Raw genomic sequence first — 21,772 nt, forward strand, 5'->3', positions numbered from 1 at the left:
AAAACCAAGCCAAGAGTGAGCCTGAGCGTGCTCCCTGAAGCTCCATCAGAGCATGCCACTTACCTTAAAAGGTCTGTGGTTTTCCTCCCCACATTCCTCCTACCCCTTTCCAAAAAAGGGAAAAGCGCACATTAGCCTTGATATCAACAAGTGCTCAGTATGGGTGTCCCCACTCCTTTTGCAATGGGAAACTTAATGCATAAAATAGCTCACCTTCAAACCTCCTCGCCACAAGGTCAGGGCAAGGAAACGGGTGATCACAGTCTCTATGAAAGATGAATCTTGGTGTTCTGAGTGTCAGCTGCAATGCTACTTCAGTGAGAACTGCATAGAGCTAATCAGAACCACTGGACTGCTCAGAGGAGATGATAAAAGCAACACTCCATCCATGGGTGAAATTCAGTGCCCATAATAAAAGGTTTGGGTGGCAATAACAAGTGTTTCTGGCTTATAATGCAAACTAAAGGCCTTCTTAGCTTGGAGAAGACAGGAAAAACGTGTGTGCACCCATAGACACATGTGTTTGAGAGGGTTATATGCGTAAGTGTACATGGGTGTGTGTGTGTGTGTGTGTGTGACACCCTCAAAGTATCAGAGGTCAAACCATCCGTTGATTTTCTGACAAGATGCATGGTCCCTTTCAACTACCAAAAACAGAAAGATGACCACGAGCTAGAAGATGTTGGCAGGAAGCTCAGGAAGTACACACCGGGCCCCCCCAAGTGCCTGATTAAACTCACAATGGCAATTGATCACAGTGAAATTTCTGATCCCAGGACAGCAAGACAATCCTCCCAATCGCTGTGGCCCCTTAGGCCGAGCCCAGAAGTTGTAGAGCTCATTGGTTTTACACCAACATGTGCATATGGAAAAGTTGTGCCCTGGAGAGCCGTGAATTGTTTTTACCTGTTTTGTGATCTAATATCTGTGGTCTAATATTTCAGGCAAACAAAGTCACTTTCCAAAAGACCATATTTCCCTTTTTCCCCTCTCAAAGAACCCAGTATTAGCAAGCCATTTGGGACTTATCTTTTGTTTGGTGATGTGTTTGTGAGATGGTTCCATAACATATAAAATAAACTTTATCAGGTCAATATGTGGCTTTGTGAAAATTGACAGACAAGGGCTGCCCTGGAGTCCAATACAAATAGGACTGGGTTATGGCCAGACTCCCAGCTCCCAGAGCATCCAGGGGGCAGGTCAATCCTGAAATTTATAAATACATACCACTGTCACTGCAATTCAAAGAACTTGTCTTGTTAGACCATTTCACACAAATATTTTCCAACATCTTCAATCAGCCCCCTCAAATTGATGCTGTCACCAAAATTAAATCAATACTTCTTGTGAAAGATGAGTAAGTATCTTATCTAATAATCAACTTATTTGAGATTCACGATGCTGGTTGCCATTACCAAAAGGCATTTCTCAATTATTTACATTAACTATACATTACTTTGATATTTGTCTCAGCTGCATTTGGATAAAATTTGAGCTTCTAATTTAATTTTGGTTTGGATTTCCTCTGACATATCTATTTATGCCAACTGCCCAAGAGGAAAAGACCATCAGTAATAACAATAGTTATGGAAAACACTTATTGAGCACTTGTAACATGCCAGACTCTGGGCTTGAGCCATCGCTAGGATCGTCCACTTTAATTTTCAGACAAGTCTACACGGAAGCCCTGATTGGTATCCCCATTGTAGGGATGATGAACTGGGTCCGAGACATTAAGTGACTTATCCCCAGGATTTGACCCAGCCAGTCTGACTTGCGAGCCCTGTTTCTAACCACTACTTGGCTCCACTTGTAAGCGACACGAGTAATTCCGAGCAGAGAGGTCTCTAAGCTTCCATTCCGCTCTGAGTTAGCCAATAACCAGAGGGTCATGCTAGAACGGACCTAACAGATGACCCAGTCCCCAGATAAGGCCAAAGTGACTCCTGTTTACTGTTCTCAGTGCTTCAGTTTCCCTCTGTCTAGGATGTTTGCCCCTTCTCTAGGAGTGCTGTATAATAAATGAGGCAGCCGTCCATCATATTCTTTAGACAAAGGGCATTTTCTGAGCGAGAATATAAGGGAAGGAACATGCGCATGTGTATGGCACATGGATGAGGAGTGCCTGTGTATAACCCCCAGCTCATCATTTATGCACTTTGTGTCCCTGATAAGGTTCAATCCTCTGTACCTCAGTTTTTTTCACCTGTAATATGAGGATGGTCATAATTCCTCTGCAACATGGGTAAGGGAGGGGGTTCTAAGAAATAACACATGTAAAGCACTCACCAAGCACCTGATATAGAGTACGTGCTCAGTTCTGTTATATGAGCCATGATCACCCACTGAGACCCCCATCACCACACCCTGCATGACACCTGCTATGAGGCTTTGTTTATACACTTTGCTCCTCTACCCTCACAGCCTGGGTTGTGTCTCCTTCATCTCACGATCCACATCCCCCAACAATTCCCAACCCACCACTGGCACTCATGAATGTCTGTTGAGCGAATGAATAGTTGCATATACGCGCTTATTCCAATGCCTGCTCACGATACAAACGAAGTAACTGAAGTTCAGAGAGGCCAAGCTACTAACTAAGGCTATGAAACAGGATGGTGCAGAGCTGGAAGGGGGAATCCAAGCCTCTGGACTTCCAGCCCAGGGTCTGCCCACTGCAGCAGAAGACCTCAACTTTGCCTTTGCTTAAAAAAAGGTTTAATCAGGGGCGCCTGGGTGGCGCAGTCGGTTAAGCGTCCGACTTCAGCCAGGTCACGATCTCGCGGTCCGTGAGTTCGAGCCCCGCGTCAGGCTCTGGGCTGATGGCTCGGAGCCTGGAGCCTGTTTCCGATTCTGTGTCTCCCTCTCTCTCTGCCCCCCCCCCCCCCCACCGTTCATGCTCTGTCTCTCTCTGTCCCAAAAATAAATAAAAACGTTGAAAAAAAAAATTTAAAAAAAAAAAAAAAAGGTTTAATCAAAGACCAAGACCAACATCATTAATGTTATCAATTAGGAACACATTCAGATGTTTCCAACTTCCTATAACTTATATGTCAGTAACCCATGGCATAAAATGCAAAACAAAAAGGAGGGGGGGGGGAGAGAAAGAAAGAAAGAAAAAGAAGAAGTTGCAAAAACATAGGCCTAAACATTCTTAGTGCCTTGCATCTTCAGCAATTACACAGTAATACTATGATAATCTAATAGCAATTGACAAGACAAAAATGCATAGCAATCATGTATTGTACCTGATATAAGCAATAGTACATCACCTAATATCCTGCCTTTTACACAACTATTTCATTACTGGGAAGCTCCCTGGTAATGAATATGCTATTAAGCAGCTTTTTTTAATTTGCATGTTTCTCTTATAGTGATTCTTCAATAAATTTTTCCGACTTCCTTCATAAATAAGTTTCATTATTCCTCATTATTTAAAAAAACAACCACATTCTCCTCTCCTGAAAGGATACCATATATTAGATGACCTTCCTATATAAAATCATAAATGAAAAAGGGCCAGACAACCTGCAGGAAAATAAGTAATCAGACAATAGGGCACTAAATACAGCTGGGCAGACATAAGGCATCACGGTATAGTAAAAGCCTGAAAAAGAATATTTTACAATTCAAGGAATCAAGAGAGAATTTAGTTTTACCAGAACAGGAGACAAATTCCAGCTTTTGCAGAATTTATCACCGATTTCTTCATTTTGTTGTTTTAAACATGCTTTTAAGACATACTGGATGACTAGTAAAAATTGTATACAATGCAAATGACATTTCAGATAAGTTTTATTGACTTAATGCTCCGATAATAAAATTATAACAATCAGTATTATTCTGATTTATTGCCATTTTTACTTTCACTTTGTAATGGACTTGGTGCATCACAGAATGGAATGGAATGTTGCTGCCACCTCAAGGTCACTCACTGAAAACGAGGTGGCTCGCTTCGTCTAATGCACTAATGCAAGTAAGTAACTGAGGGCTTTATGGAGGAAAATATCACATTGTGGTCACGTCACAGTAAATCTAAACTTTTATTTGCAATGAAACAATGGGTTTTATATGCAATTTGCAACGGAAACATCCTCCAGCCATGGGAGGATGGCATTGTGAGTACCAGGTCTGCGAGAGGGAAGGCTCTTCTATCACAGTCCAGGGGAAGAAATGTCAATTCATCAAACTGAAGAGCCATCTGTGCATAACTGGCATATTGACAGGGCATAATCTAGACACAGTGGTTTCTTTAGAAAAAAGAAACAGTCCTTGAGTTTATTTTTCTTCCATAAAGCTCACGTGGCTCTTTTCCGCTCCTTCTTAAATCTTTCCCAGTTGGTGACCTCTGTGAACCTGAGTCTCTTCCAAGTGGATTTATCAAAACTACCCTTAACATGAACAAACAGTTTACAGAGAAGGAAATGCCAATGAGCCGACTCACTCAGAGAGATACATGTTTTGCCTAACAGATTGTCAAAGATCAACTTTTGATCACACTGGTTTGGCAAGGTGGTATGTAAATTAGGAGAGGGAAATGTGGTGACATTTCCCAAATTTTAAAATGCATATACCCTCTGACCAGCAATCCCCTTTCTACAAATTTATTTTTCGTATATATACATACACGGACACAAAGATGTCTGTACGAGGGAATTTATTACAGCAGAAGATTGGAAACAAACTAAATGTCCATCAACAGAAGACTTGTAAAGTAAATTATAGTAAATCCATAAAATAGAATGCTGTGCAGTCTTTGAGATCAACAAGGCGCTCTATACATACCAATATGGCATGATTTCCAACATCATATGGTTGAGTAGGGGGAAAAAAAACCATGTGCAAAATTGTATGTACCGTATGCTTTGTGTGTGTGTGTGTATTTGCCTAGAATCTCTTTGTAAAAAATACAATAAACCATTAACAATGGTTCCCTCATGGGAGAATTGGGGGGGGGGGGTGGCTAATAACAGGAGCAGGGGAGACAATTCTCACTTTGTACCCATTTTTGTCTTGAATTTTATACTGTATCTATGTATTAACTACTTGAAATGTGTAAATAGAAATAAAATGTTTTAAAAACTGCTTTAGACTGCACTTCAAAAGGAAAGCCAAAACTGGGAGGAAAAGACAAAGGAGGCCCCCAGGGCGAGGAGAGAGGGAGAAAGGGAACCAGAAGGAAAGGGCGGTTAAGGGAAGGTGCACTGGGGCCAGGGGCTTGCTGGAGGCACTGCTTCCCCCTTATTGATCCCTGCTCTGATCCAGCCCAAACCTGCCATCTTCCCTGGTCTCCTCATTCCTTTCATTCTCCTCTGACTCTTCTAGACAATTCTCATTTCAATTGCTCTGTGATTCCTGTCTCTTTCTAGGGATCCTCTCCCCCCCTTGGTCCCCCATGGTCCCCAACGTGAGGAGGATGAGAGCCAGCCCTCTCCTTCCCGGTGCCAGTACATGACTGGGCTTGCCAGGTCCACGCTGTGTGCACTCAAGGTACACAGGGTGAAGAAGCAGCATCGCGGTGAATGGCCCCAGAGGCCATCTGCCCTCTACTGGAACTCAAAGTTCAGCAGAGAATTGTGGGCATTTAGCTCCTTCCCTACGCCCAGGTACCGCAACAATGAACACTCTATCAGCCCATTGAACAGCCCTGGCCAGGATGCAGAGAAAACACATTTGGGACAGAGTCTGGAAACCTGGAGCTATTTCACAGCTTGGGAGAAGGCAATAGGGTGGGGCGTCCACCTGCTATCTCGCGGATACGGACTGGGGTTGCCCTGTGCTAACTGGCTGGCCGTGTCGATACCTCGGTTGATTGAGTGTGGAGCCCTCAGCTTAGAGAAAAGAGAGGCAAAGAAAGGAAGTGGGTGCCTCCAACGTTGAGCTTCATGGGTTTATTGGATTTAATTTGCCTTCCCTTTTCCTTCTTTTATGAAAACAAACCTCTTGCTATTTTTACAACTCCTTTCAATGACACATCATTAACAGGGAAGCCAGAATTCTATTTGACATTGTTTAATCACTCAAATTTCATCAAACATCCATCAAAACACTAAGCCACGGAGTGGCAGCATTTTAAAAGCATGCACATTTCCCATCCAGAGCCACTTGTGGGCGGGTTAGCTTTCTTTTGGTAATAATTCGAAGTGTTCAGGAGATTAGGGGTGTTCCTGCACGAACGCAGCAAGTCTTGCAAACATCACCCATTTTTAAAAGACACCATCATTTTTATTATATTTGGAGGTTATGGAAAAGCTATAGGCCAAATGATAAGCAGGGGGTATATAAAAAGGGATGCCATATGGAAATCCCTCTCCCTTGTCCTCACAGAGACACACGGAGAGAGAGTGAACACGCTGAGCCTGCCGTGTGAGAGGGAGCCCCCCAGGAAGGAAGGCGGGGCAGGACCTGTGCAGAGCCTCACATCTACTCTGTGAGCCCCCACGGTGGCCCCACCTCCCTGCCCTTCAGGTCTCTGAGGCCCTTCAGCTCTAAAAGTCTCTAGCATTCACTCTGAGATAAATAGTGAAGGCAGGGGAAGAAGCAAACGTGGAAAGAAATGGAAACAAGAGTTTGGAAAGCTTAAGTCAAGCCTTGGGCCCAGCCAGAGTCAGGAAAGAAGGTTCCATTGTTTTCTCCCCCCTTCCCCCAGGGATTTTACACAGATATAAATGAAGCGAGACCCTTTTACGGAGTGTTTCTGTTTCCAGATCCCTTCTTGCATCTTCTATGTAATTACCTGCAATCAACTCAAATATATAAATAGGCACATTTAAAAATACCCCCACCGCATCAGGTGCTCCCAACTTGGTTTCGAGATGGCATTCTAGAAAGCCAAGATCTCCTGAGGACATGAGGTGTGTCATGAGTTGAGGAGGAAAAGGAGCAGATCTGGTTTCTGAAGTAACAGCTGGAGTCTCAGGAATCCGAGCCCTTAACCAATGAGCCAGCCTGGTGGCTGCAGAATAACGGCCCATGGGAGAAGTCAAAGGCTCCTGAAGACAGAACTTGGAGTTGGGGGAAGGAATGCTCTAGAAGGGAAGAAGTGAAGTCAAGGACTCCATGGTGAAGCACTGACCTCGTCAGCCAGGGAATCTGAGGTGAGGCCTGCCACAAATAACACTAGTGATCACAGATCTGACGTGTGGTCCCCCTGCTGACTACATCCCGTCATTGTACAGAAGTGGATTGGACAGGATTAATTACTACAACTGTTGACGGTATGGGGCTTCGAAGACTTTTATTCAGCATTTAAGAGATTTACAGGAAATCTCCAGGCAGTTAAGGCGAGGGGCTGAGCTTGTCTTTCAGCTGGCTCAAAGCCAATCATTTGGAGGGTAACTTTAATTCCTGGGATATGGAGTCATACAGTCAGGAAGCAGGCCTGACCCCAGTAAGGTCAGTGTCGTGGCCAACTACCCTGGGCTCAATTTAGAGACATAACTATGGCAACGACTGTGCCCAATCGGTTATTAGAGGAGATTTATTGACGGATATGCTTGAATAGCAGAACCATTAATTGCAATTACCAGACAAGACACTTTGTTCATCTCGGGGAACTGGATGCCAAAACGCCCTAACAACTTTAAAATCCCATTTGCTCCTGGGCTCTCGGCTGGCGTCACCGCACCTGCTTCAGCCTCCCACTACTGAGAGGGAGAAGAGCAGGGGTTTAGCTTGACATGGCACCCGGCTGCAGAAAATGGCACGTGCCAGGGCATGAGCAGTAGACACCTTATGCGGTCCCCACCACGCCCTGCACGAAAGGGAGGGTGCACTCAATAAGCAGACCTGCTCCACCTGAAGGCCCCTCCTCTGGGTCCCACCCAGAGGGGAGTGAACGCCTTCCTCCTTCGCTCTGCCAATCCATGCCCTTCATTTTCTCCCAGACTCTCTGGGTTGCCTCTCGGCCTTCCTGAGCTGGATGTAGCTCGGCCTGGGCTCTTTCACCTTGTGGTCCCCCAATTCCTGGATTTTATCCTTCTCGCCCTCCGCCAGGCAGCCTCTCCTAAATACCCCATTTCTCTAAAGCAGTGACTGACTCCCACCCTCCATACCTTCTGCCCACCGCCCTGCCCCCCTCACCGCTCTGGTTCCTTCCTAGCACAGCCATGCTACCTACCGGTCTGCATGATTACCTGTCTGCTTCCGTCTCCCTCACTCAGTTCTGAGGTCCACAGGGCCAGAGACCTGGTCTACCCTTCCCACCGCCATATTCCTGGTGCCTAGCAGAGCAGGTGCCCAAGAAGTATTCGCTGAATGAATGAATCAAGTCGGTACATTCTGCAGTTGTGGTTAGAGGGCCCTCCTCTCCTCAACTAGATCATAACATCCCCAAATGCAGGGATGCTTCCCATGGCATCTTATTCAGCACTGAGTACACCTTAGGTGCTTTAGAACTTGCACAAGTGGATGAGAGAGGTTGCAAGCCACAAATTCAATCCCTGCCTTGGAAAAGGCAAAAGCACATCTCCTACCACTTTTCAAGGAATAATCATAGCTAGCATTGAAATAGTGCTTTCTGCAGGGGCACTATTCAAACGACCCTCCAGGGTATTCATCCATAAAACCCACACGATTGGCCTGTGGGTCTGGAATGTTATTCTTTGCCTGTTAGCGACCAAGAATTAGGACACAGAGAGGTAAAGTGATAAGCCCAAGGTCACAGAGCTAAGTAAGTGAGGAAGCCAGGAAAGAGACACAGACAGTCCAGCCCAGAATCTGTGCTCCATGTTCCGCTATTTCTCTTGACTTTGGAATCTAGGATAAGTACAAAAAATAATTAGAAAAATACCTCGAGAGAGGTCTCTGGGCACTAACACTAGGTCTCCTTGAGTTGATTCCTATTTTTCATTCAAACTAGATTACAAATGACAAACCTCTGCTCCAGATCAAGATGTCACTTGATAATCTTTCCCTTATAGATTAAACATCAAGACTATACTTTACCTGAGGATAGTGAGGCAAATGATTCAGAAAATTCCTTCTGTGGGAGAGTGGAATACAGTTCCTGCCTAGAGCTGAGAAGGGCAACCCCATTCTGGGGCTCTGCCTGGGTTTGGATTATAAGAGCATACAGCTAACACAGACGAACTCCTCCATCAGTGCCAAATGGGCCCCACCAGGGGCCCTTTCATTCGACATCATTTCAGTGTTAATGTGCAGGAGGACCTTTGGCTAATGAGACTACTCAAAGAACTGGAACTTTCTATACTCAACACTAGGGCCCAGTAATGTAACTGGAAGTATTCGTCTAAATCAAAATCTCCTCAGTAGGTCCTAGAACCCACAGAAATGTAACCCGTGTTGTCTGTCATCTACACAGATGACACAATCAGACACAATGCTACAAACCGAACGTCATGTTACCCCCCAAATTCATATGCTGAAACTTAGCCTCGAGATGATGGTATTAAGAGGTGGGATTTGGGAGAGGTCATGAGGTCATCAGGGTGGAGCCCTCGTGAATGAGATTAGTGCCCTTACAGAAGAGACGCCAGGGAGCTCCCTCGCCCCTTCTACCATGCGAAGACACAGCAAGAAGACAACTGTCTATGAACCAGGAAGCAGGCCCTCACTAGACACTGAATCCACCAACGCCTTATCTGGAACGTCCCAGCCTCCAGACACGTGAGAAATAAACGTCTGATGCTTATAAGCCTCCTAGTCTATGGTTTCTGTTACAGCAGCCTGAACCACTAAGTCACAGAGTGATTTGATCTCAGTCACCTAAGACAAACCCCACTATATTCATCACTCACTCACTCACTCATTCATCCATCCACTGTCTGTTTCCTCATTGGCATCTACCAGCACCAGGCACCTCGCTGACCCCACGCATCAGCTGACCTCACAGAATGTGCCATGCATGGAAGGGGGTTGGCGTTGATGCAATAACCACGCAGATACCCTGTAGCCATGGTAGGAGCTGTAGCCAGAGGGCACAAGTCAGCAAAGGGAGGGCAAAGGCATTTCACTTGGTCATGGAGGTCAGGGAAGGCTTGCCTGAGAAAATGGATCTCGGCAGAGACCAAGAGAGGCCTGGGAAGAGGGAGGAGGACGCCAGGCTTGGTGCAACTGGGAAACCGAAAAGCACCCCCAGGAATGGGGGGGGAGGGGCTGAGGCTGGGACTGCGACCAGGAATGCAGGAATGTCAGGCTGGACCACAGAGGCCGGTGATCTTTGCTAGAAGACATTGGAGACTTTGGACACCACCAGAAAGGGAAAGATCCAAGAACTGTTCAGAAGGTGACACTGACAGCCTGGCGACACATTACTTCTGTTCAGTCTGCTGGCTAAGGCAGGAAACTGGGCAGACATGCTAAGGAGAGAAAAGGAAAGGACAACCGCAGGGGTGGAAACTAAAAGGATTTCCTGGCCCATCTTAAGATGATCAGAAAGTTAAATGGTGGGGCGTTTGTCCCCAGAGGGGTACAGTTAGGTCTCACTACCCTCGGGCCACTCTGTACAATCCTGCAAACCAGAAATGACCCTTACAGCTTGGTAACATTGAGGGTCAACTCGTATCCATGCAAGGAATGGGTTCTATTTGCATTACTTTCAGTCGAACATAAAAAAAAGAAAAAAAAAACTATAATTCTTGTGCTGACACCAACATTATTATGCATCAGTATAACAGGGTACTAATTTTGATCTACACAAAAATCACAGAAATTTCATGCTGAAAGGAACTTTAAATATCATCTGAATATTTGTGAATTTTTCCAGTATGTTCATAGATGTTTTCATGTATAATTTATTTCCTATTAACATGTATGTTTGGTGTCCTCTAAATAAATTGCTTTTCATGGGCTTAAACCTATGTATATTGCCTTACAGTTCCCTCTCATTCCCACCTGAACCCCAGTGGGGCGCGCGCGCACACACACACACACACACACACGCGCGCGCGCACACAAGACCGTACCCAGAAGGTGCTCAATCAACAGCATTAGTTTACTGACTGACTGACTGGCTGACAACAGACAAAAGGCTGCCTCTGAATCTAACAGTCAAAGCCATAGTCAAGAGAATGATGTAGCCCTCATTTAAAAGAATCTGGTAAAAACATAAGGTAGAGATGAGGTGAACTGTCAAAAATTCCTTCCACTGGCTCATCAACGAAAGGAAATGGAAAAAACTGGAAGGAGCTAGAACCTGAGACCCCAGCCCCTCTCCATGCAAGGAAGGCAATTCTGTCATCCACAGAAAGAGTGGAATATGGCATATTTCTGGTGAAAAGGTCGGGGGGGGGGCAGGGAGGGAAATGAATATATAGATGAGTATATTAAGCAAAATGAGAGGTTTTGCAATTTTAGAAGGAAAGTAGCTTTCTTAGATGACAGCAGAAACCACTTCCAGATTTTTCTTTTCTCTGATCCATCAATGTTGCCCTAGCCCTCAACCAAGTTCACACAGTCCAGACATTTTGGATTGAATCAACATGTTAGCACCCTTATTTTTTCAAAATGCAGAGGATAGATATCTAAGATTAAACCTGTAGAAACCAACCCCTAGATGTCATTGTTGCTGCTAAAATATCAAATCTTTGAGTCTTTGAAATTTTAAATCTGAAGAGATAGCAGTGTTAATCTGAATAAGCCATTTAAATAATGCAAATTCAATTCACTTTCAATTTTTCAAAGCCAAGTCCAAAGTCTTCTGGACTTCTTAACCAAAATGTAACTAAAACTTAGGGTGTTAGCACGCATTCAGTTGCCAAGAAAATCCGCGTTTAGGAAAAATAGGCTTAAAACCCACGTAGTCATATGTGACATGACTAACTGGGCTCACATCAACTTCCACAACTGATGAGCTGATTTTAGAGTAGCTGGATGATTCTGGCCTCATCTTTTCCGTGTGTCCCCTGACTTCTGTGCTTGCCTCTGTCATTGGTATTGGAGCCAAGAGCTGTCTGTGCCTCCCATCGAGGGCACACTGAATGAACAGAGATGCTCGCGGGCCCTCCACTTCACACCCTGTTTCCAATTAGCCTCACAAGCTACATGTTCTTAGCTCAGTGTCCCTGTCTCCCTCTCTCCCTTCCATTTTGTACCATTCCAATCTGAACCTTTGTGATAATAATATTTCTCGCTGGGAGCCTGGATGGCTCAGTCGGTTGAGCATCCAACGTTGGCTCAGGTCATGATCTCACAGTTCGTGAGTTCGAGCCCCACATCAGGCTCTGTGCTGACAGCTCAGAGCCTGCAGCCTGCTTCAGATTCTGCGTGTGTTCTGATTGTGTGTGTATGTGTGTGTGTCTCAAAAGTAAATAAACATAAATAAATAAAAATAAAAATAAACTTAAAAAAATAATAAGCAAATAAGTAAATAATATGTATCATCTGTTAATCATTTACTATGGGTCAAGTGTATCAGTGCTTCATATACATCATGCCCCTTAAACTTTTCAACAGCCCTAGGAGATCAGTGTCATTACCCCCATTTTACAGATGAAGTCACAGAGGCACAGAGAGGCTAAGTAACTTGCCTTAACACACACAGCTAGTGAACACTGACGGGTTTTGAAGCTTGGGGTGAAACCCAGGCTACAGCCTGGATTCCTAGGGCTTTTCTGAGGCCAGCTCTCAGGTCCTTAACTGGATGCCATCTTTCTTCTATCTCCTAGCCCTCAGTTCTCAATCTGATGTTGGATCTTCCCAAAAGACTGCTTTCAAGTAGCTCCTTAAATAAAGTCCACGCCTATAAGTGTGTCTGCTGAGTGAAATCGCTTTTTCATCCCAAAAGGAATACTTATTCAGTGTACCTATATTCCCAGCCCTATTCTAGGCCAGGGGGGAATATCAGTGAACAAGACTCACAAGATCCCTGGGCTCTTGGAACTCATTCTCCACCAGCCTAGACAGATGGTAAGGCAGGGATTACATATGTAATTAATGACCAGAGAGCTAAGTCCACAAAGATGTGCGAAATAAGACAAGCAGAGTCCATAACACAGGGCCCTGCACCAGGAGGGCCCTCCATAGATGCTTGATGCCTGTCTCTGCCTGGGCAAGCCCTAGCCCTGCTCACACCACAGTCCCAGTCCCACCCCCACCACAGTCCCGGTCCCAGCCCCACCCCCAGCCCCACCCCAGCCTCACCTCCACCATAGCCCCAGCCCCACCCCAGCCCCACCTCCACCCTAGCCCCAGCCCCACCCCCTACCCCAGCCCCAGTTCCAGCCCCACCCCCCACCCCACCCCAGCCCCACCTCCACCATAGCCGCAGCCCCACCCCCAGCCCCACCCCAGCCCCACCTCCACCCTAGCCCCAGCCCCACCCCTACCCCAGCCCCAGTCCCAGCCCCACCCCCACCCCAGTTCCACCCTAGCCCCACCCCCACCCCAGCCCAGCCCAGTCCCACCCCAGCCCTAGCCCTAGCCCCAGCCCCAGCCCCAGCCCCAGCCCCAGCCCCAGCCTGCCTTTCTGGCCAGAGCTCTCCCTGCCCCTCAATGGCAGGCCTCCATGCCAGGCAGGGTTGTCTCCATGACCCAGACAGACGCTTAGTGCCCACTCTCACTCCACACGTCCATCCACGTCGGTCCATCTCCTTCCACATACCAAGCTGATCCATTCACAGACTTAGCTCAAGCTTCCACCCCACCCCACCCCCACCCCATTCAGGCGGTCGTTGGGATCTCCCTCCTTGTGTGGCCCAGACATGTGAGCTGAGGGAGAGGTGCCTGTGAGAGAGAGACGGAGCTGGCACGTGCACTGAAGCCCCACTCGTGCCTGATTCTGGATGTGTCGCTTCGAACTCACAACAGATTTCCACCGGGCCCTCCCAACCTTACGACTTGCTGGAGGTTCGTGGCCAGAAAGGGCATGAGAACTGCAGCGTAGACCATCCCCGGGTGCCACGTGCATCTTCGGTTTCCCGCTCATGTCGCTTCATCGATGAAAGAAACATCGCAGGAGATCAAAAACTAAACAATGTTTTTTATTCTTGGTTTTCCCCAGCACGTGAGGAGCTCAGAGCTGGAAGGGCCTAGACGGTAGACTACTCGCTATCTATGGGCATCCATGTACTGATGACTTAAGGAAGCAAGACGCGGAGCTCCCAGCCAGCTAATGACGATGCCAGTGGCCTCCCCCAGTCTATCACCTCAAGAGGAGCTGTCAAAGTAACAAACGACACATTTTTAGGTCACAGGATTACCCCTTAGCCAGGCCCTCTCGGTTTGATTAGCAGTTGCTTTTCCTCTTAGTGTCTTTCTTCATCTTCTTCCGCTTCTTTTCATTTTCTTCCTCTGCCCCTCTCATCAATAAAGGTCACCGCGTCAAGGAAACCGCTTCTCTGGGAAGAATTTAACAGTATCCTATTATAATCACATCGTCTTGTTCAGAAGCAGGTGGTATTACCTGTCAACAGGGTTTTGGACTTAGCAAATAACTGCCACCCACCTCAGCTGAGGCTCCCGGGCAGATAAAGTGACCAAAGGAGACAGCCCTCTGGAGGCCTCAAAATCTCATTTTCATTCCCCTTGTGGAAAAGAGACTGACTTTATTGACAAAGACGACTGAAAATTGCTTGAGCGTTCCAATACCCAGTCTGCGCTGAAGCAGAGAGACAGTGTGGTGGAGGCGAGCCCCCTGCTCCGCGGCAGCTCCATCGAGCCCCACCGGGCCGCCTCACCAGCCTGTCCATATGCGGACCAGACTGGAAGGAGCCTCCAGCCGTCCTCAAACGCAGGCCCATCTCCACCTCCACTCCCAGCCGGCTGGGGCCTTTGCTGGATCCCAACCATAAATCAACATGAATTCAGGCAATCTCTGCCAGAAACCAAACTCACAGACCGATTCAGGGGCCTGGAGGTGGGACCTGGGCTAGCTCGACATTCCCACTGGAGTGCTCTGTGGCTTGACTGCACATTCCAGGTAAGCCACTAGATGTCACCACCGTTGATTCTTGTCCTTCTTCCCAGGTCCTGCATATAAGGCAGTCCCAGGGGCTAAGGGAAGTCTATACAGAATTCCACCACCACCACTGGGACCTCAGGGCTGCCTTAGATGCCGGGGCAGTCTGAAGCTCCTTCAGCGGGCCTCTCCGAAACCAGTTTGCGGCTCAGACCCCAAACAGCCGAGCCGAAAGCAAAGTGTGGACAACGTTAGCCAGAGCCACTCCTCACTCTCATGACAGATGCCCCCCCCCCCCAGCTCTACCTCCAATCCTTCCTAGCCACCATCGGTCACTGGGTACCCATCTGGCTTATTCAGGTCCTCAGGAAGAAATAAATTAATATGTGTGCCTCGTAGCACCAGAGATTTTAGATGTCAATGTGCTGCGGAAATAATGTAGGTCTGTTGGCTTTTAGCAGAGAATGAATGACAGATAGATAATTTATGATGATTCTTGAGATCTGAACTATAATTATGAAGTATTTCTAGGTGTATATTCAGGATGCAAAGTGTAAGGAACCTAGAGCTAATGTTAATTTATTACTGACAGCTGTATATATAATACTCTATCATGTCTTTTAATCTTACATTCCTTCTGACTTACATCAAGCAATCCTTTCATTCATTAATAAAATCAAGCCTTGCCATTATTCTTAATGATGAAGTCCCATTTTGAATCCAGAGGACTCCTATAATTAAACTCCATACTTCCATATACCAGACATCTGAAGCTCAAAAAAAAAAAAAAAAAAAAAGATAAATTGAACTTGTTTTACGGGCAGGACGAACACATCAGAAACATGGAGCCCACCTGCCCACGGTCCCAGTGGAGCTAAACAGAAGGTCAGGGGAAATGTTTGTGTTTATCTCAGTTCACGCCACCACTCTGATTTTTCCTCCTCTCAGCCCCCCGCCACACCGCCACAATCTTTCCTTGTTTGAGGCAGTATATTCAAAGAATTTTTTTTAAGGTCATGATACAAATTACAACTAAAAGAAATACAGGCTAACACGTCTCCTCCAATTTTCTATGCTGTGCCAAAGACTTACACGATTAATCCTGTCAAAAGGAATCTAATCTAATCTTATTACACCAAAGACAAGGTGTCCTTTGTAAGTATCCTGGCTGGGAACAAGTTGGTCTTCTCAAGATTCTTTTTTTTTTTTTTAAGTTTATTTATTTATTGTTGACAGAGACAGAGACAACGCAAGAGACGGGGAGAGAGAGAATCCCAAGCAGGCCCCGCACTGTCAGCACAGAGCCCAACGTGGGGCTCAAACTCACAAAACCGTGAGATCCTGACCTGAGCTGAAACCAAGAGTCAGATGCTTAACTGACTGAGCCACGCAGATGCCCCTGTCTCCTCAAGTTTCAATGGGTTCCGTGTCTCACTCAGTTTACAACCAGTCATCACCTCGGCAACTCACTACTGCGCTGCCCTTAGCTCTCCCAAAGTTTAAATGGTGCTCCAGTGTAAGTTGTCAAGCAGACTCCCTGGTCACTTCCCAGGCTACTTGTTAGAAGCAAAACCTTTAACCTCATCCACTAATTAACAATCGCAAAGTGGAATAATGAGATATGTAGAGATAAGATCCAGTTATCCGGGTCATCTCTCACCCGGAGACAGAATCCGATTCCAGTGAGTAGGCGCTGGAGAACTGAGTGAGCAAATTTCCTATCTGCAGCACCAAATCTTACTAGGACTGGTTAATTAAATCATGATAAATAACATTCCGTGGCAAGTGGAAGGTGCTCAAAAGAGTTGGGTGGGATGACCACAAGTTCAATGGAACCACCTCTGAATGTCTTTGCAGTCCTCTGACTTAAAAACGTCCCCTGTAATTTTCTGGAGAGCTCTCATACAGGAAAGAAAACTACTGAGGTTTTGCTCCACTGGCTTTTTGAAGTTGCCCACGTTTTCCTATTGGATTCTGCGTCTCATACCTTCTCTGTCTTCAGGAATGAAGGTTCTAATTCTTTCATCAGCATTGCCGTCTGACTGTAATGGTGTCTTTCTATTGGTTCTGCCTCTTCCTGCTACTTCGGTGTAGGGAGGAAGAATGCCAGTCAGCAGTGTGGCTACATCATGCTGCAGTAACAAACAGCTCCAAACCTCAGTGACCTCCTCACCCTACATATCCATTGCAGGGCGGCTGGGGGCTCAGCTCGTCATCGCTACTCTAGAATGTACGCTGATAGGGTGGCCACCATTGTGAACATTGCCAGTCATCAAGGCAGCAGGAACATGGTGCCCTGGATGTGAGTGCACTGGCAACTAAATGCTCCAGGATGGGGGTGACACATCCACCACACGCAATTCATTAGACGGCACCAGTCACTGGCCACACCTCTGAGCCAGGAAGTTCTATCGAACCTTGCTCTGCACGAGGGACATTGGGAAACAACTGGCGTATACTGGAAAAGAATACCACAGAAACTTCAGACAAACCAATTTATCTTCTTCCCCTTCTTTAGAAGTTCCTTATTTTCCCTAGATTACAATTCCTCCGCTTTGTGTTTAAACTCTTCCCCGATCAAATAATTCCCTGACTTGTGTCCACTTTCAGATTCATGGACATTACAGTTATTGCTGAAGAAAACGTCCTCTTCAGATGGTTATAAACTAAGATTATATGTATAGCTCAAGGAAAGGAAAGAAATTTGCACATTAATTGCTTGTTCTCACTTTCCCCTTTTCATGTATTTCTGGTTTTCCTTGTTTTTTTTTTTTTTCTTTCACCCTTCCACGGTAGTCTCCTATTCAATCTCTTTTATTGAAAAAAAAATTGCTCAACACTTTATTTTTTCTTCTCCTTAGCTCTTTGGCCCAATCAGCAAAGGAGTCTGTAGAATAGCAGAATGCTAACTTTGCTGGTTTCCCAACCCCCCCAATTCAGGTGAATTTGAATCCTGAGACACAGTAAGGAGAATTACTGACCTGTCTCAACAGTGACTAAGTTTTGTTAGATATTTCTCCCACTTGATAAGTGAAAGCCCAGTCTGCTGCAAAAGCCTCTAAATGTATCTGGAAGTCCCCAAGGGATATCTCAATGAACAATGAAGGGCTATCTCCATTGGGCTTGCTCCCTTCCTACTGCTCCTGGCCCACCTAGTGAGTCCAGACCCAAACTCCCTGCTGTGTAGTTCTTAATGTACCAAACAGTCCAGTGTTCTCTGTGAAGCTGGACGAAATGCTTCCCTCCCTTTGTATTTTACTCTGTTCACAGTGGAACTCAAACAAGGCTGCTTATAACCCTGGTGTGTATGCCACCCATAAAAACAAGAGCCAAACAACCAACACGATGTGCCCTCAGAAAGACTGAGCTTGTGTCAGGCCACAACCCCTAGGATGCGTCCTTTCCCTGAAAATCTTCTCGCTCTCAAGTAAACAGATGACCCAAGGCTAGCCCTGCCCCTCACCAGTCACACCTGAAGTCCAGTCCCAAACCTAGCTAGGACCTCTACATTTTAGCCAAGAACACCACAAAAAACATACCCAACAAGCACAGTAACATATTCCTGAGCATAAGGCTGAAAGAATGCCAGTGCTCTAGGTGAAAAGCCAGTTAGGGAGGGGATGGGGTGAAGAAGCTAGCCCACAGAAGATCTGGGCGACCTGGGGAGAGACACTGACTTCTAGGCCCAGGTGACCATTGCGAGGGCAACGCAGAGAGGCCTTGGGAGGTCGTCTACCCAGACCCGTACCCGCCCAAGACTGGGATAGCCCGGGCCGCTGGGGTACCTTCGTGCCCGCCCAGCCCGAGAGCCCCGGGATGCCCATGGGCGGGGCCTGAGCATCGCCCCGCCCCGCCGCCCGCCACTCGGGTCACCTGACCTGCCCGCGGCTCACGTGATCCGTTCCCAGCGCCGCCATTTTGGAGCTCCGGATGAGGAAGGGAAAAGCGGGGGAAAAGAGGGAAAAGAGCCGGGAGAGAGGTGGGAGAGGACGAGGGCGAGGGCACGGCCGGGCTCCTAGCCGGCCAAAGGAGGCTCGCGGAAGCAGCAGCCGCCGCCCGACCGCAGGTACAGCGCCCCGGGGCCGCCCCTCCGCCCGCAGGTAGCGCCGCCGCCGGCCATGTGCGTCCTCCCCTCAGGCCTCTACCGGCGCCTGCTTCCTCTTCAGCGGGCCGACACCGCCCGGGGCTCGCCACTTGCCCCAAGTTCCGCGTCCCTTTCCAGTGCTCTGCGCAGCCCACGCAGCCCACGGCGAGGCCTGCGGAGACCCCTGGCTTGCCCTGCCGCGGGGGGTGGGGGGAACCTGCCGCTCTCCGCATACTGTCACCAGCCTGGTCTGCAGGCGGGCCTGCCGAGGCGTTGCTTCCTTCTCCTCTGCAGTTGTGAAAGCGCTTAGGCCAACCGCTTAGGTCCTCACCGCATCTGTTGGTTACTTTTCTCAACCCCCGATCGCCCCAGCCCTTTAACCAATTCTTGATGTAGGAAAAGCTAGTACAGAAAATCCTAGCCTTCTGACCCTATTACGAACCTTTTCGATGAACCGGTCTCTCGATCACTGAGATCAGTGGGAAAATCTCCCACTCTTCAGACCTACGGGCATCCGGAGGGAATGGTTTGTGTGGAAGGCTTGGATGATTAATTAGGCGGAGGCCGTCATCCCAACCCGTAGGCGATCTTTTTAGTTACTGTGGTGGGCTGTAATTTACTATCAGTCTGCATCTCTTTTATCAGGCAATTACTGGATTTATCACCTGCTTGAGCTTGTACTTTCTTCAGTACTCCGCTTTGACTCAGTGTTTGGATTGCGTTATTGATTAAAAGAGAGAGCCTGGCCCTTCATTCCTTTACCTTACCAACTCGTTTGAAATTAACTCGAAGGGAGGACCGAAGACGTGCTTTCTGCCCTGGCAACGAACTGTTTACTTAACCGTAATCGATAAGATAGCTGCGTTCTAGGTGAAAGGAATAGGCTTTATTTGATCTTTTAGATTCTTCCTAGCTAGTATAGGAAACTGCAAAGAAATGTAAGACCAGAGCAGGAAACTGCGTTGGAAGATATATAGGTCAAGCTACTGTGTCCTATCTTTTCATGCCCACTGTGCTTGCAAAATCATCCTTTAGATGGCATTTTGGGTTAAGATTAAAATGGCGATATGCAGTTTATTGTTCCTTATTCATTAGAAAGTGTTATCAGTAAACGGTAGTATTTTGAGTCAATTAAATTCTGAGCTAAAACAAAACACAATTATTGAGAGAAGTTTCCAGAGCAATTTTTTTTTCTAACTTGTACAAAGTGGTAAAGTCTGCTTGCTAGATAAATTATGTAAAATTGCAACACATGATTGGGTTGCATGAACATTCCTCTGAATGTCTTTTTGACATAGAATATTGGGGAATTTTTCACTGCCAAAAGAAATCATTACTTTGTTTCACCAAGAAAGAGAAATGTTTGATACTATGTACTTTCATTCTTGGCCACAGCTGAATTCTGAAGATTGGTCCAAGGGATTGTGTTAATTTCAGGAATTGATTTGAAAGACATTGGCTCTGCCTCTTAACAGCCATGTAACCTTGGGTAAGTCACTGAAACCACACTGAGTGTTTCCTTATTTGTAAAATTGTGTAACACCCACCTGGCCTGTTCCAAAGAGTTATAAAGATCAAACAGGCTAATACGTTTGATATAGCCGGGCTGTAAGGGGCCAATTCTTTTCAGTATTGATTTTATGTATTTGTCCTCATTGAGATATAAGAAAGAAATTGGTGTATTAAGAAAGGGGATTTAGAATCGGATAGTCCTGGATTCCAGTTCTTAAACCAGTTATTGCTTTACATCCGTGATCCTCAGGTTCCTTACCTGCAAAAAAAGAGGCTAGTATTACCAGAAATTCATGAATAATACACAAAGTCTACATAGGCACTGCCCCCTGGATGGTGAGCACTTCAAGGACAAGGATTCCTTCTTACTTGTGTAGTCTCCAGCACTGTGCTTGGCACATTATAGGTGCTCAATAAATGTTAAATCTTAATATTGGTTAATGTTAGTTAGACCTTATGTCTTCGTGGTCTGCCAAATTAGCTGCCAAATTAGAATATTCTCCCAGGCTAGATGCCAGCTAAGAAATTTTAGATTATAAAATTCATGTTCTTGCGATATTTACACTATATTTTTCTTAGTGGCAGTTAATCACATTAAGCTAAGGAGATTTTAATTCAAATGAATCAGAGCTGACATTAATAAGATAAATCTATAAATAATGTGTAAGCAATCTCAAGGTGATTTTTTGTAGGCAGTTTACAATTCAGGGACATAACAGTTCATATCTTTGCCTAGTTGGGAAAGAACAAATTTTTAGTCTGAAAGAAAAGGTTTTTTATAACACTGAACTGCCTTTGCACATGCACAGAAAATTACAGCCTTTCTCCAGCCCTACTCAGGCTCACATGAATTGTTCAACTTGATTTTACTTATGATAACCATACTCTATAACTGAAAGGAACTAATTAGATATACAAAGAAACCTAGTAGTAATTATCAGGAAATAAAGACAACTGAAATAATTTGGTTCTTTTCTTGGGAAAGACATTAATTATAAGCTTTTGCCTTTGGAATACAGGTCTCCCCCACTTTTTACAGTTTGCCTTCTGCCACTTTGTGCTTTTTGGGGGCGGTGGGGGAGAGAGAGCACGAGAGGGGAAGTGGGGAAGAGAGAGAGAGAATCCATGCTGAACATGGAGCCTGACACAGGACCCAATCTCACAACCCTGGGATCATGACCTGAACCAAAATCAAGAGTCAGACGCTCAACCAACTGAGCCACCCAGGTAGCCCCTGCCACTTTGCTTTTATGAAAGACATACGTTAGAACCTGATTTCTCTAACTGAAAGAAATCTAAAGATTTCAGTCTTACACCAA

General features: G+C 46.2%; 1 protein-coding gene across 4 annotated transcripts in view; it reads left to right on the top strand.

The window, feature by feature from the left end:
* Positions 1–18,749: 18,749 nt before the first annotated feature.
* ZNF507 (zinc finger protein 507) overlaps positions 18,750–21,772 on the top strand; it is a 47,260-nt gene continuing 44,237 nt past the window's right edge. The window contains exons 1-3 of one of the 4 annotated variants that reach the window (XM_086689563.1): positions 18,785–18,923; positions 20,337–20,430; positions 21,473–21,680. Coding sequence is in view for 1 of the 4 variants with exons in the window: in XM_025914913.2 (XP_025770698.2) it covers positions 18,788–18,923 (136 nt within the window). In the remaining 3 variants the exon portion in view is untranslated. Of the gene's footprint in view, positions 18,924–20,336; positions 20,431–21,472; positions 21,681–21,772 lie in introns of all 4 variants that reach the window. The other 3 variants (XM_086689562.1, XM_025914913.2, XM_086689564.1) reach the window with 3 other exon arrangements.

Source organism: Puma concolor, chromosome E2 (assembly GCF_028749965.1).
Source record: "Puma concolor isolate L17-30 chromosome E2, mPumCon1.1.hap2, whole genome shotgun sequence".
Taxonomy (NCBI): domain Eukaryota; kingdom Metazoa; phylum Chordata; class Mammalia; order Carnivora; family Felidae; genus Puma; species Puma concolor.